This window comes from Cetorhinus maximus, chromosome 7, assembly GCF_964194155.1.
Source record: "Cetorhinus maximus chromosome 7, sCetMax3.hap1.1, whole genome shotgun sequence".
NCBI lineage: Eukaryota > Metazoa > Chordata > Chondrichthyes > Lamniformes > Cetorhinidae > Cetorhinus > Cetorhinus maximus.
Genome location: NC_135885.1, coordinates 64602986 through 64617604, shown reverse-complemented (window position 1 = coordinate 64617604; position 14619 = coordinate 64602986). Strand labels below are relative to the sequence as shown.

The following is a 14619-nucleotide window of genomic DNA, read 5'->3' as shown; positions in this document are numbered from 1 at the left end:
AGCATTGTCTGCACTCTAGAATGTTGTAAATTGGCTGTAACGTTTAGTTGATATACTGTGGAGTAAGCACTAGATGCAAGGTGAATGTAATTGAGTTCAGAATTTGTTTTTGGCTTAAATTTTTTTAAATGCAGTGTTTACAATTTAAAAGATTTCAAGATTTAAAAAATTTATTCACAGGTTGTGGGCATTACTGGCAAGGCCAGCATTTATTGCCCATCCCTAATTTCCCTTGAGACAATGCTACTGATATTCCATTTGAATTGAAAACGGTAACTGTAATTTTGAGCTCCGTTACTTAAATATTGATTTTTAATACTGAGAAATAAAGTGAAGGGTTAGTAATCCTGGACACCAAATTTCAAAAGAGTAAATAACCAAGCAAAGTAGTAGTGACACAAAGCTTAAGTTTTAAAGCTGTGAAAATTCACATATACTTCAATTAAAATCAAATGTAGAGAGGAGGAGACATTCAGCAGGTATATGAAGGGAGCATGAGGTACCACTTTGAACCACTACAGTCCATGTGATGAAGGTACACAGTGCAGTTAGAAAGGGACTTCTAGAATTTCGACCCAGTGACAATGAAGGAATAGTAAGACATTTCCAAGTCAGAATAATGTTTGACTTGGAGGGGAACATAGGGGTGGTGGTGTTTCTATTTTCCTGCTGCCCTTGTCCTTCTGGGTGATAAAAGTAGTGGGTTTGGGAGAGACTGTCGAAGGAGCCTGGCAAGTTGTTGTAGTATACATTGGAGAAGGTACACCTTGCAGCTGATGGAGGAGGGAGTGAATGTTTAAGGTAGTAGATAGGGTATGGATCAAGTGGGCTGCTCTGTCTTGGATGGTGTCAAGCTTCTCGAGTGTTGTTGGACCTACACTCAGCCAGGTTAGTGGAGAATATTCCATTGCACTCCTGACTTGTGCCTTGTAGATGGGAGACAGGCTTTGGGGAGCTGGGTTGTGTGCCACCTGACACAGAATTTCCAGCTTCTGACCTCTTGTAGCCATAGTATTTGTTTCTGGTCCAGTTAATTTTTTGGTCCATGTATTCCTCTCCCACCCTGCAGGATGTTGATGGTGGGGATTTGCTGTTGTAGTATTAAATGTGAAAGGGAGGTGGTTAGACACACTCTTGTTGCTGGTGGTCGTTACCAAGCACTTGTGTGGCGCAAATATTAGTTGCCAGTTTTCTGTCCAGGTCTTGCTGAATGCAGGCATGGGCTTCATTAACTGAGGAGTTGTGAGTGGTGCTGAACACTCCAATCATCAGCAAACATCCCCACTTCTGAGCTTGTGGTGGGGGGGGGTTTCCCCCCTGACCCCGATTGACTTTAATTTTAATTAGGCTCCTTGATACTACACTCTGACAAATGCTGCCTTGATGTGAAGAACAGTTACTCTCTTGTCACCATTGGAATTCATTTTTTTGCCCATGTTTGGATCAATGCTGTAATGGGTTTGGAGCCGCATCCTGGCAGAAGACAATCTGAGCAATGGCAAGCTGGTTATATATTGGTCAGTTCATGGCACTGATAACACTGCTAGTGACACAGTCTAGCACTTGGATAATTTTGAGAATAGCCTAAGATTCGGTTGCCCACATTGGATTTGTCCTGCTTTTTATGAAGGAGACATGCTTGGGCAATTTTCCACTTTGTCAGCTAGATGTCAGTGTTGTAACTATACTGAAACAGTTTAGCTAGATGACAGGCTAGTTTTGGAGCACAAGTTATCAGCACCACGCCAGGATGTTGTCAGGGTCCTATGCAGTTGCTGTATATAGTCTGCTCAGTCATGCTTTTATCATGTGGAGTGAGTCAAATTGTCTGAATACTGGAGGCTGTGATGCTAGGGACCCCAGGAGGAGGCAGAGATGGATCATCCACTGGGCATTTCTGGCTGAAGATTGTTCAGCCTTATCTTTTGCACTGACGTGGTGAGTTTGCTGACCATAAAGGTAGGGAGCTTCTCCTCACGTTACTTGTTTGATTGCCAACCACTATTCGTGTCTGGATGTGACAAGACTGCAGACTTTTGCTTTGATCTGTTGGCTGTAGGATTGCTTAGCTCTTTGCATGTTGCTTCTATTGTTTAGCATGCATATAGCCCTGTGTTGCTTCACTGGAGGTTGGCACCTCCTTAAGGTATTTCTGGTGCTGCTCATGGCATGCTCTTCTACACTACTCATTGGAGCAGGTTTTCACCCTGATTTGTTGGTAATGGTAAGAGGGAGGAATATGCTGGGCCATGAGGTGACATTATTATGGTGGAATGCAGTTCTACTGCTGATGGTATGCAATGTCTCATGCATGTCTAGTTTTGAATGGCTTGATCAGTTTTATATCAATGCCATTTAGCATGGTAGCACAAGATAAGGGATTGTGTCCTCAATATGAAGATGGGGCTTCATCTCCACAAGGACTCTATTGGCAGCAGTGACCACCACACAGTCGTGTACAGGTGCATCCGTGACACAGACTGCTGATGTTGAGGTCATGTAGACTTTTCCATCATGTCGGTTCACTGACCACCAGACTGGCAACTGTGTCCTTCAGGACTCAGCCTGCTCGGTCAGTAGTTGTGCTACAAAGCAACTCTTGGCGATGGGCATTGAAGTCCTGCACCCAGAGTGTATTCTGTGCCCTTGCCATCTTCAGTGCTTCTTTCAAATTACATCCAACATGGAGAAGTTTTGATTCATTAATTGAGGGAGGACGGTAGGTGGTAATTCTCAGATTTCCTAGTCCATGTTTTACCTGATGCCATTAGTCTTCCTAGAGTCTGGAGTCAGTGTTGATTCCCGGGGCCACTTTCATCTGACATACATCATTCTGCTGCCGCACCTTGAGTCTATCTGGGGCAGGACGTAATCAGGATGGTGATGGAAGAGTCTGGGACGTTGGCTATGATTCAGTGCATATGACTATGTCAGGCTGTTGCTTGACTAATGTTTGGAGAAGCTCCCAATTTGGGCACAAATCCCCAGATGTTAGTGAGGAGAACTTTGCAGTCAATTGGGCTAAGTATCCCTTTATCATGGGCAAATCCAGTGCCAAGTCAAAGCCAGGTGGTCCATTTGGCCTTATTATTGTAGCAGTTTTGACACAATTTAATAGCTTGCTGGCCAATTTGGGACAGTTAAGAGTCAACCATATTGCTGTTGGGTCTGGATTCAAATATACGCCAAACTTGATGAGGACAGCAGGTTTTCTTGCTCAAAGGAAGAAAACATATAAGGGATGTTAGTGAAACTGGTTTTTATGACAATCTAATCAGGTGCATTCATGGCCACTATTGCTAATAAGAAATCTGTCTTCCTGATTTATTTTATTCACTAAATTTAAATTCCTCAACCCATGAAGTGGGATGTAAACTCTTGTCTCCCAAGAATTAGTCCAGGCCTCTGGCTTACTACTCCAGTATCGTCTCCATTACACTACTTGTACCCCTTATTTGCAAACAGCTGCCAAAATAAAGCAATCATTCCAATCTACAAGTGAGAATAATTGTGACGGCATGACTACAATTTTGCTTTGTTTCTAGATGATGAAACAGATTAAAGTAATAATGGTCTTTTATATAAAGTAAAACAGAAAATGCAGGAAAAACTCAGCAGGTCAGGCAGCACCTGTGGAGACAGAAAGAATTAACGTTTTAAGTCTGCAGAAGAGTTATACGGACTCGAAACATTAACTCTGTTTATCTCTCCACAGATGCTGCCAGGCCTGCTGAGTTTTTCTAGCATTTTATGTTTTTATTTCAGATTTCCAGCACCCGCAGTATTTTGCTTTTATCTTAATGGTCTTTTATATGTTGCTATAAAAGCTATACTTCTCTCATTGGAGAGTGGGAGGTCAGGAACTCCAGGGCCCAATAGACTTCGGAGTTTCCACGCATTGGCAGACCAAAACCAGGCTGCACATTCACAGTTCTACATTTTTTGAGTTCTTTGGGCCCAGCACGCCTATGCAGGAAGAAATACCCATGAGAAAACCCATGTCGTGTGACATAGAGCGGAGTGCCCTGGAACACTAGGTGACAGGGAGAGTTGCCAAAAGGAAGTCCTAGGTAGGGGGCAGAGACAGGTTCTTGTTAAGTAAAAGTAAAAGAGAGGAGCAGAGAGACAGGCTCCAAACAAGAAAAGGGCTGTGAGTGGTAGACTTTAATTGAAAAGGGCTTAGAGGATGCTCTGGTCATGGAAGAGGGCTCAGAGGGAGGGTAATGAAAGAGGGCTTGGAGGGAACCCTGGTAATGGAAGAGGGCTCGGTGGGAGACCTAAAGTTTGAAGAAGGCAGCCAAAGGTTGGTAACTCCATGCTGCGGCCTGTTAGGGCAAAGATACCTCTTTGGAGCAGTGGTATTCTGCTTGAGAGTTGGGGCTTGACTGCATACTTGGAAACCCAGGGGTACGGAATCTAGGGAGGCAAGATCGTAACACTACGAAGTGGGCCATTGATGCCATGCAAGTTGGAGTGAGTTTTGGAGACAATTGCCAGGTTAGATCTTCAACTGGAATCCCTTGCAAGAGAGAGAGACAGAGTTTGTGAGATTGGTTTACTCTTTTGTTTATCGATATCTGGGGGAGGAGGGGGGTGGGGGGTGTTGTTGAGAAATCCGTGGGACCCTGTTTTGGTCACATCTGTCAATTATTGTGAAGTGTGGTGTGTTTGACCACAGTTTGCCTGCTAATTCATGTGCACCCCTGAATGTTGGGGTATAAGATAGATATCGTAAATTGTTTTATCCTTCTGACCATGTATAGTAAAGTTTATTTATTTTTGTTCAAAACCTGTGGAGTCTTGTGGCTTTATTCACTGAGCAGGTGTCTTGAATCTCAAACCTGGTCTACTTTAAACAAAATCTCATTGGTCCCTAATGAAATCTTATCCAATGCTTGCAGGTCTAGTCAAGGATCATCATAATGTTGGTAGCCCAAAGGCTGAATTGCAGTGTAACTTATATCAAAAAGATCATAAATTTCATATTTAGATTAAGTAATCTTTTTAAAGCAGATAAATTATGTTAAATGTGTATAGAACCTTGGTTACTCCATGCTTGGAGTACTATGAGCCATTCTCATCCCCGTATTAGAAAAATATCTTAGAGGCACAGCAGAAGGTGAAAATAAGTGTGTGGAAGTAATTTCTTTGCTCCTGAGAGTCTGTTTGTCCATAATCAATATATCTGGAAAACCAATGGACAGATTTCAACAAAACTTGGCACACAGGCTGTGGCCCAAGGAAGAATTGATTAGCTTTTGGCAAAGATGTGGTTTCAAATCTGAATCCTGGAATTTTTTTTTAAAAGGATCCATTATCATTGGAGAGAGAAGGCGAATTGACTTTTGTTTTAGAATGTTTTTGTTTGTTTTAGAGTGTTGCCCCAGCTACTGTGGTGGAATTTATCACAGCTGTCAAAATCTGAGCAGAGTTTTCAGAGCAGGTTGTTGGGTGTGGATGGGCCAGATGCCAGCTCAGTAAGATGGAAACTCTTCAAAATAAGATTTATCTTTTTCAGTTTTGTAGCTACAGAGCATCAAACAGGCAGGGAAAGCCTCAAGGAAGAGCTGTGTAACTGTAACAACATTAAGTTGATACTATGCGGTGGAGATGTGCACTCCAGTGAGTGATCTCTTCACTTTTTTTAAATTCATTCCTAGGCATCTCTGGCAAAGCAAGGTTACAGTGTTAGCACTGATAAGAGCAGCTACTTGAAAGATGTGTCATAAATTGTGAAAGAACCAAGACCTGCTGTGACGATGCTATATGTTCAGGAATGGCTAATTCTACAAAAGTTAGTGTCCTTGTTGCAAAACTCAGGAAATGGCCACAAGATTATTATTGACATTGTGTCTTAATCATGGACACCATTTCAGCTTTCTACAAAATCAGCTATGCTCATACGTGTATATTCTCTGACAAAATACCTATCTATCCAAACTTTGTTAAATCAGTACAAATCTAATGTTATTTTGATGCATTGTCTATTTGTATTTGTAATATGGCAGCTATGGAAGCGAATGATTGAAAAACTCAGACCAACGTTTGTGACAAAGTTGATTTAGGGTAAACACAGCAAATCAGTTACATTTTGACTTTAATGAGCATTTTCTTTAAACGCAGCAACAGAGAAGGGAACGAGAAGCACGAAGGCAACAGGAACGTGAACAAAGAAGGCGTGAACAGGAGGAAAAGAGAAGATTGGAGGAACTGGAGCGCCGAAAGAAGGAAGAGGAGGAAAGAAGAAGGGCAGAAGAAGAAAAGAGGCGAGTGGAGAGAGAGCAGGTGATTTTTATTATCACTCTTCATTTATTAATGTGAGGCCAGGAAAATGGCATGCACAATTTTCAGTGGTATTTGAGTTGGGTCATTGATGGTTTTTAACAAAATTTTGATTTTGGAGTTCTGAATTTCCTCCTCCCCATTTTGCTGTCTCAGCAAATGTTTGGGTCTATAAAGTTTTTTAAGATTGCCGACAATGCTACTACATGATTGGCTGGCAAGAGAGATCCAAGTAAACTGAGACAAAGAATGCCACTGTCTTTGACTGCTGCTATGGAACAGAACACTCACCTCATGCAATCCTGTGTCTAATGGTACAATTGAGAACATTCAAAAAGCATGATGTGATTAATTTGGTAGCAAATTTGCCCTCTCTCTCCATTTCTGGTTTGCACTGTGTCCCTCACTCTTCCTCTCGTGTGCACGCTCTCACACACATGCTCTCCCCATTTGTTTTGCCAGCTGAATGCACAGTTGTAGACCTTCATCTATAACATGATGTCTATGTTGAGTTGTTCAACATTGAAGATAGCATCAGATCTAAAATTTACATTTCTTATAATTAAAAGTCTTGTCCACTGTTTCTTTTGGTTTGAAGTTTAATGAGATATATGAAGTTGTAACACAATGAGTCGATGTGATCAAATTCAAATTTCTGGTCAATTTGGGTAATTTTTACTGATGATGATATCTTAAAGTCTACAATCATCTAAACTCAATGAAGAATTTTTCCACAATAATTTAAAAGTGCACAATTTGAATACTGTCTCGCATCACTATATACCAAACACTTCTCATTTACTGAGCCAAATGAAGCCAATACAAGATCCAGAACAGTGTTGCCAATTGTAGTTAATAAGCAATTTGCCAGTCATCTTTTCCTGTTGTTAGTGCAGGCTAGGTGTTTTAGTTACTATTTAAGCATGATCCTCTAAGTACTGTCAGTATTATTTTGGTTTTGAGGACATGTCATTAATTGCTGCCTGAAAGGTGATGTATTCAAAGTGGCAGATCTGATCATGTATTCAGCTGGTTTTATTTGCCTTGTGGTAGATCATAGGCATTGCCACGATAAAAGTGATACTGTTCACTTAACTTAAATCATACCTGTTATGTGTTTAATTTGTGAAATTGGCTGAGCTTCTGGTCATTACAACACATCAATTGTTGTTAATGTAGGGGAACAGCATGACTTACAAAACATCTGTTAATAGAATTACAATGATCTTATACACAAGTTGATAATTTCTTAACTGGCAGTTTGTGAACTTTCAGCTTTTTCAAATGCTTTGGGGGAACGGGGAGGAGATGAAAATATGTTAAAGTTTTGTTAAAAAATAGTCAAATATATACCTTTTTGACGAATGGAAACCCAAATGTTTTTCCTAGTTTGTTTGCTAGTGTCTTAGGTATGAGCTCATTGAAGTCCTGTTATACTTTGGTACAGGGAAGCATACCCTCAGATGCGGTGTAAAAACATAATTTCTGTTAAAATGATACTTTGCATATGCATCATTGTGTTATTTTGCAACAGGAGTACATCAGACGTCAACTTGAAGAGGAGCAACGTCATTTGGAAATTCTCCAGCAGCAGTTGCTCCAAGAGCAGGCCATGTTACTGGTAAGTAGTTCACTACCGATGTAATTGGCAGCTTCTATGCTATCACTATGCTGCAATGCTGATGTTTAACAGCTAGCTAATCAGTCAATTGAAGTTAAAATGGTAGTCTAGTGGCACAAGAGAATAGCCTGAGCGCAAATTTGTCATTGAATTATGCGATGGGTCAAACATGGGCAAGGAAGCCTCCTGCTGATGTCATGTACTGCCCTCCCTCAGCTGATGAATTGGTACTCCTCCATGTTGAACACCAGTTGGAGGAAGCACTGAAGGTGGCAAGGGTACAGAATGTATTCTCGGTAGGGGACTTCAATGTCCATCACCAAGAGTGGCTTGGTAGCACCACCACATACACAGCTGGCAAAGTCCTAAATGACATATCTGCTAGACTGTGCCTGCGGCAGATGGTGAGGGAACCAACAAGAGGAAAAACGTACTTGACCTCATCCTCGCTAACCTGTCTGCTGCAGATGCATCTGCCCATGACCGTGTCAGTAGGAGTGACCACTGCACAGTTGTTATGGAGATGAAGTCCCGCCTTCACATTGAGGATGCTCTCCATTTGTGTTATGTGGCACTGCCACTGTGCTAAATGGGATAGCTTTCGAACAGATCTAGCAACTCAAGACTGGGTATCCATGAGGCACTGTGGGCCACCAGCAGCAGCAGAATTGTACTTGAACACAGTCTGTAACCTCATGGCCTGGCAAATCCCACACTCTACCATTACCATCAAGCCAGGTGATCAGACCCGGCTCAATGAAGAGTGCAGGAGGGCATGCCAGGAGCAGCACCAGGCAAACCTAAAAATGAGGTGTCTACCTGGTGAAGCTATAACACAGGACTACTTGCATGCCAAACAGCATAAGCAGCAAGTGATAGACAGAACTAAGCGATCCCACAACCGACGGATCAGTTCTAAGCCCTGCTGTCCTGCCACATCCAGTTGTGAATGGTGGTGGCCAATTAAACAACTCACTGGAGGAGGAGGCTCCACAAATATCCCCATCCTCATGATGGGGGAGCCGAGCACCTCAATGCAAAAGAGAAGCCTGAACCATTTGCTACAATCTTCAGCCAGAAGTGCTGAGTGGATGATCCATCTCGGTCTCCCCCTGAGGCCCCCAGCATCACAGATGCCAGTCTTCAGCCAATGTGATTCACTCCACGTAATATCAAGAAACGGCCGAAGGCACTGGATAGCGCAAAGGCTATGGGGCCCTGAAAATATTCTGGCAATAGTACTGTAGACTTGTGCTCCAGAACTTGCTGCGCCCCTAGCCAAGCTGTTCCAGTAGAACTACAACACTGGCATCTAACCGGCTATGTGGAAAATTGCCCGGGTATATCCTGAACAGACAATGCAGGACAAATCTAACCTGGGCAATTACCGCCCCATCAGCCTAGTCTTGATCATCAGAAAAGTAATGGAAGGGGTCATCAACAGTACTATCAAGCAGCACTTGCTTAGCAATAACCTGCTCACTGATGCCCAGTTTTGGTTCTGGCAGGGCCATTAAGCTACTGAGCTCATTACAGCCTTGGCTCAAACATGCAGATAAGAGCTGAACCCCCGAGGTGAGGTGAGAGTGACTGCCCTTGACATCAAGGCCACATTTGACTGAGTGTGGCATCAAGGAGCCGCAGCAAATCTGGAGTCAATGGGAATCAGGGAGAAAACTCTCCACTGGTTGGAGTCATACCTAGCACAAAGGAAGATGGTTGTAGTTGTTGGAGGTCAGTCATCTCAGCCATCTCAGCTCCAGGACATCACTGCAGCAGTACCTCAGGGTAGTGTCTTCGGCCCAACCATCTTCAGCTGCTTCATCAATGACCTTCCTTCCATCATAAGGTCAGAAGTGGGGATGTTCGCTGATGATTGCACAATGTTCAGCACCATTCACGACTCCTCAGATACTGAAGCAGTCCAGGTCCAAATGCAGCAAGACCTGGACAGTATTCAGGTTTGGGCTGACAAGTGGCAAGTAACATTTGCGCCACACAAGTGTCAGGCAATGACCATCTCCAACAAGATAAAATCTAACCATCGCCCCTTGACATTCAATGGCATTACCATCTCTGCATTCCCCACTATCAACTGGGGGGGTTACCTTTGACTGGAAACTGACCTGGACTAGCCATATAAATACTGTGTCAACAAGAGCAGGTCAGAGGCTAGGAATCCTGCAACAAATAACTCACCCTTTGACACCCCAAACCTTGTCCACCATCTGCAAAGCACAAGTCAAGAGTGTGCTGGAATACTCCCTACTTGTCTGGATGAGTGTAGCTCCCACAACACTCTGTGCATGACAAAGCAGCCTGCTCGATTGGAACCACGTCTACAAACATTCACTCCCTTCTCCATTGACGCACAGTAGCAGCAGTGTGCACCATTTACAAGATGCACTGCAGGAATTCACCAAGGCTCCTTAGACAGCACCTTCCAAACCCATGACCACTGCTATCTAGAATGTCAAGGCAGCAAATAGATGGGAACACCACTGGCAGTTCCCTTCCAATTCACTTAGTATCCTGACTTGGAAATATATCGCCATTCCTTCACTGTCACTGGGTCAAAATCCTGGAACTCCCTTCCTAAAAGCACTGTGGGTGTGCCTACACCAGATGGACTGCAGCAGTTCAAGAAGGCAGCTCACCACCACCTTCCGAAGGGCAACTAGGGATCGGCAATAAATGCTGGCCCAACCAGCGAACCCCACATCCCATGAATGAATGAAAAAAAGACAATGATTTGTCATCTATTTATACATTTGTGCCACAAACTGCAAATGTTAGCACTGTCTGCATTAAATGAGCATTGCTGCTTTAAGTGCAATTCTTTTTGCAGAAAAACTCAAATAATTAAAAATGTAAACTGTTAATATATGATGCACTGCCAACTTTTTCTCCTAGAAAACCTGGATAATCATTGTGATATATGAGCAAAATTGTGAACCAAATTTCTCTGTTCTGCCCAAACTAGCAATGCCGTACTTGAGGTTTTTATGGTTGGGTATAACTGTGTTCATTTAGGTAATACAGCTGTGTTCTTCATTGGCATTCTTTCAATCATGTCATTCATGTTCACCAAGGTTTAGGGTCTGAAAATTGGACAGAGAAATGAGAGTAAATGCATATTATATTGCTACATGAGTCTTATGTCGTATTCTGCATTACTTCTACGAACATACGAATTAGGAGTAGGAGTAGGCCTCTTAGGCTTTTGAGCCTGCTCTGCCATTCAGTAAGATCCTGGCTGATCTGATTGTAACTTCAACCCCACATTCCTGCCTACCCCTGATAACCTTTCACCCCCATGTTAATCAACGATCTAGCTCTCTGCTTCCATCGCCTTTTGACAAACAGAGTTCCAAAGGCTTATGACCCTCTGAGTGAATAAGTTTCTCCTCATCTCCGTAAGCATACAAGCATTTCTGTAACTAAAGTGAACGTGGTTTAATATTGTAATATGCTTTAAGAATATTAGAAATAGGAGCAGGAATAGACCATGCAGCCCCTCGAGCCTGCTCCATCATTTAATATGATCGTGGCTGACCTTCAGCCTCAACTCCAATTGTCTGCCTGGTCCCTGAATTACTTGATTGTCTGAGAGGCCAGAAATCTGTCGTCTCAGCCTTAAATAAGTTCAATATATGTGGAACAATCACAACTCTCTCGAGTAGAGAATTTCAAAGGCTCCTAAGATTGAGTAGAGAAATTTCTCCTCATCTTGGTCCTAAACGACTGCACCCCCACTTCTCGACTCTACTGGGAGCAGAAAGAACCTCTGTGTCTATGTACCCTGTTAAACCCCTTCAGAACCTTGTAACTTTCTGCACGAATCACTATGGTAAATACACCAGTGTCACATCTTTGATCAAAGTTTTGGAATGGGAATCACTACAGCAAAGGAGGGAGAAAAATAGACTGACCATGCTCTATAAAATATGGAATTGACTGGTGGGAATTGACAGAAACAAGTACCTGGTGCCCTCCAGCAATGACAAAACATGAGGTAGCCATCCATACAAACTACGGAAAACATTTGTTTTCAAGACAGTGTATCAACAGTCTTTCTTCCCGAGAACAATCCCACAATGGGACAAGCTGACAAAGTCACAGTCTCATCACTTGAAATCTTCAAGACCCATCTTTAGATTATTTCCATTTTAAGTTTCCATTATCAGGACTACCATTTCAGCAGGTGATGCCTCGTTTAGCTATCACTATCCATATAAATGTGGTGGAATACAGATATTAGTCCGTGATGCCAACACAACTAAAGCAGAAGCAGAGATCACCCCTTGATCTTCTGAATTCCAGAGAGTATGGGACCTATTTGCTCAATCTCTCATCATAGGTGCTCTCGTCCCAGGAATCAATCTGGGGTGCCTTTGCTGTCCTGCCTCCAATGCAAGTATATCTGTCTTTCAATATGGAGACCAAAATTGCACACGCTACTCCAGGTGTGGTCTCTCCAAAGCCTTGTACAATTGTAGCATGACTTCTTTATTCCCTTACTTCTTAACTTTCCAATCATCTTAGGCTAAGGGGTGCTGCTACAGGACTCAATAATTGCAAATGCTACACCCTTGTTCAAAAAAAGATTGTAAAGATAAACCCAGCAACTACAGACTAAACACTTTAACTTTGGTGGTGGGGAAGCTTCTAGAAACAATAATTTGGGACAAAAGTAATAGTCACTTGGGCGCTCAAGTGGATAGTGGTGTAGTGGTATTGTCACTGGACTAGTAAGCCAGAGACCCCAAGGTACTGCTCTAGGGATCTAGGTTCAAAACCCACCACGGCAGATGGTGGAATGTGAATTCAATAAAAATCTGGAATTAAAAGTCTAACGATGGCCATGAAACCATTGTCGATTGCTGAGAAACCCATCCGGTTCACTAATGTCCTTTAGAGAAGCAAATCTGCCACCCTTACCTGGACTGGCCTACATGTGACTGCAGATCCACAGCAATGTGGTTGACTCTTAACTGCCCTCTGAAATGGCCTAGCAAACCACTTAGTTGTATCAAACCACTACAGAAGATTGGGTGAGGAATGAAACCGGATGGACCACCCAGCATCGACTTAGGCACAGGAAAAGACTACAGTCAGCCCAGCCCTGTCAACCCTGTAAAGTCCTCCTTACTAACATTTGAGAGCTTCTGTCAAAATTAGACTAGTCAGACTAGTCAAGCAAAAGTCTGACATAGTTACACTTATTGAATCATACCTGACAGATAATGTCCCAGCCACCACTATCACCATCCCTGGGTATGTCCTGTCCCAACAGCAGGGCAGACCCAGCAGAGGTGGCAGCACAATAATATATAGTTGGGAGGGAGTTGCCCTGGGAGTCCTCAACATCGACTCTGGACCCCGTAAAGTCTCATAGCATCAGGTCAAACATGGGCAAGGAAACCTCCTCCTGATTACCACGTACCCCTCCCCCCTCAGCTAATGAAATAGCTCTCCTCCATGTTGAGCACTAAGGATGACAAGGGTGCAGAATGTACTCTGGGTGAGGGAATTTAGTGTCCATCACCAAGAGTGGCTCAGTAGCACCACTACAGACCCAGCTGGCCAAGTCCTAAAGGACAAAGCTATCAGACTGCGTCTGCGGCAGGTGGTGAGGAAACCAACAGAAGGGAAAAATATACTTGACCTCATCCTCACCAACCTGCCTGCCGCAGTTGCATCTGTCCATGACAGTATCAGTAGGATTGACCACCATGCAGTCCTCGTGGAGACGAAGCCCCGCCTTCACATTGAGGACACCCTTCATCGTGTTGAATGGCACTACCACTGTGCTAAGTGGGTTAGATTTCGAACAGATCTAGCAACTCAAGACTGGGACAGTCATGAGGTGCTCTGGGCCATCAGCAGCAACAGAATTGTATTCAACCACAATGTGTAACCTCATGGCCTGGCATATCCCCCAATATAGCATTACCACTATTAGGACCATATCTACAAGAACTATATTTTCTCTTAAAATTTGGAAGGACTTTGCATTATTTGGACACTTGGAAACTGACCGGGTTTTTTTTTAAAAAGAGGTTATAAGTTTACCTTGGATTTTAGGCAAGCACGGCTTTTCTAAGAAATCACATGATGTTAGCTAAATGACCAGCATGGCAATTGTGGAGGAGAGCTATTTGTTTATTTAAGCTGCAAACACTTTGATAGAAAAAAAAACTGTTTTAAAGGCAAAGACCGAGTGATTTACTAGAAATCACCTAATGAAATAGTTTTATGTTTTGAACTTGTTGTTTTGAGCTCAGTTGGGAATGAACTGAGAAAGGGAAAAGCTGCCCAGCTTGCCCACCCCCTGCCTTGCTGGAAACACAATGTGGTTATCAGTACCCAGCTAGGAATCCTCATCTCAGGAGAACTCATCTGTATTTGGAAACCCGAGAGGCTGAGTCAGAAAAGATTGATCTAGTCTACACACCTCCATGCGAAGCTCCATTAGTGAGAACCTCCGGGCACGAGGGAGCAGCAGATCGACAGTGCCAAAACCCTGTGAACTTTACCCTTTTTATAAAGATTTTTTTCTTCGATTGCCTATCTCTATAGAGACCCTATTTGTTTGCCCTTTGTTTGTGTGTGTGTGTGTTGGTGAATTTTAAAAGTGATTACAAATTGTGTGTTAACCAGTTCTTGCAACTTGTTTGGGAAAAAAAATGTTTTGTTTCACAATAAATCAACCA

General features: G+C 43.0%; 1 protein-coding gene across 13 annotated transcripts in view; it reads left to right on the top strand.

Moving 5' to 3' along the window:
• The window catches only part of LOC144682835 (mitogen-activated protein kinase kinase kinase kinase 4), a 337463-nt gene that overhangs the window by 236380 nt on the left and 86464 nt on the right, over window positions 1–14619 (top strand). For 11 of the 13 annotated variants that reach the window (XM_078545618.1, XM_078545613.1, XM_078545610.1 and 8 more), the window contains 2 exons: window positions 6124–6285; window positions 7817–7903. In XM_078545618.1, the coding sequence (XP_078401744.1) occupies window positions 6124–6285; window positions 7817–7903 (249 nt within the window). The remainder of the gene's footprint in view (window positions 1–6123; window positions 6286–7816; window positions 7904–14619) is intronic. The other 2 variants (XR_013577118.1, XR_013577119.1) reach the window with 1 other exon arrangement.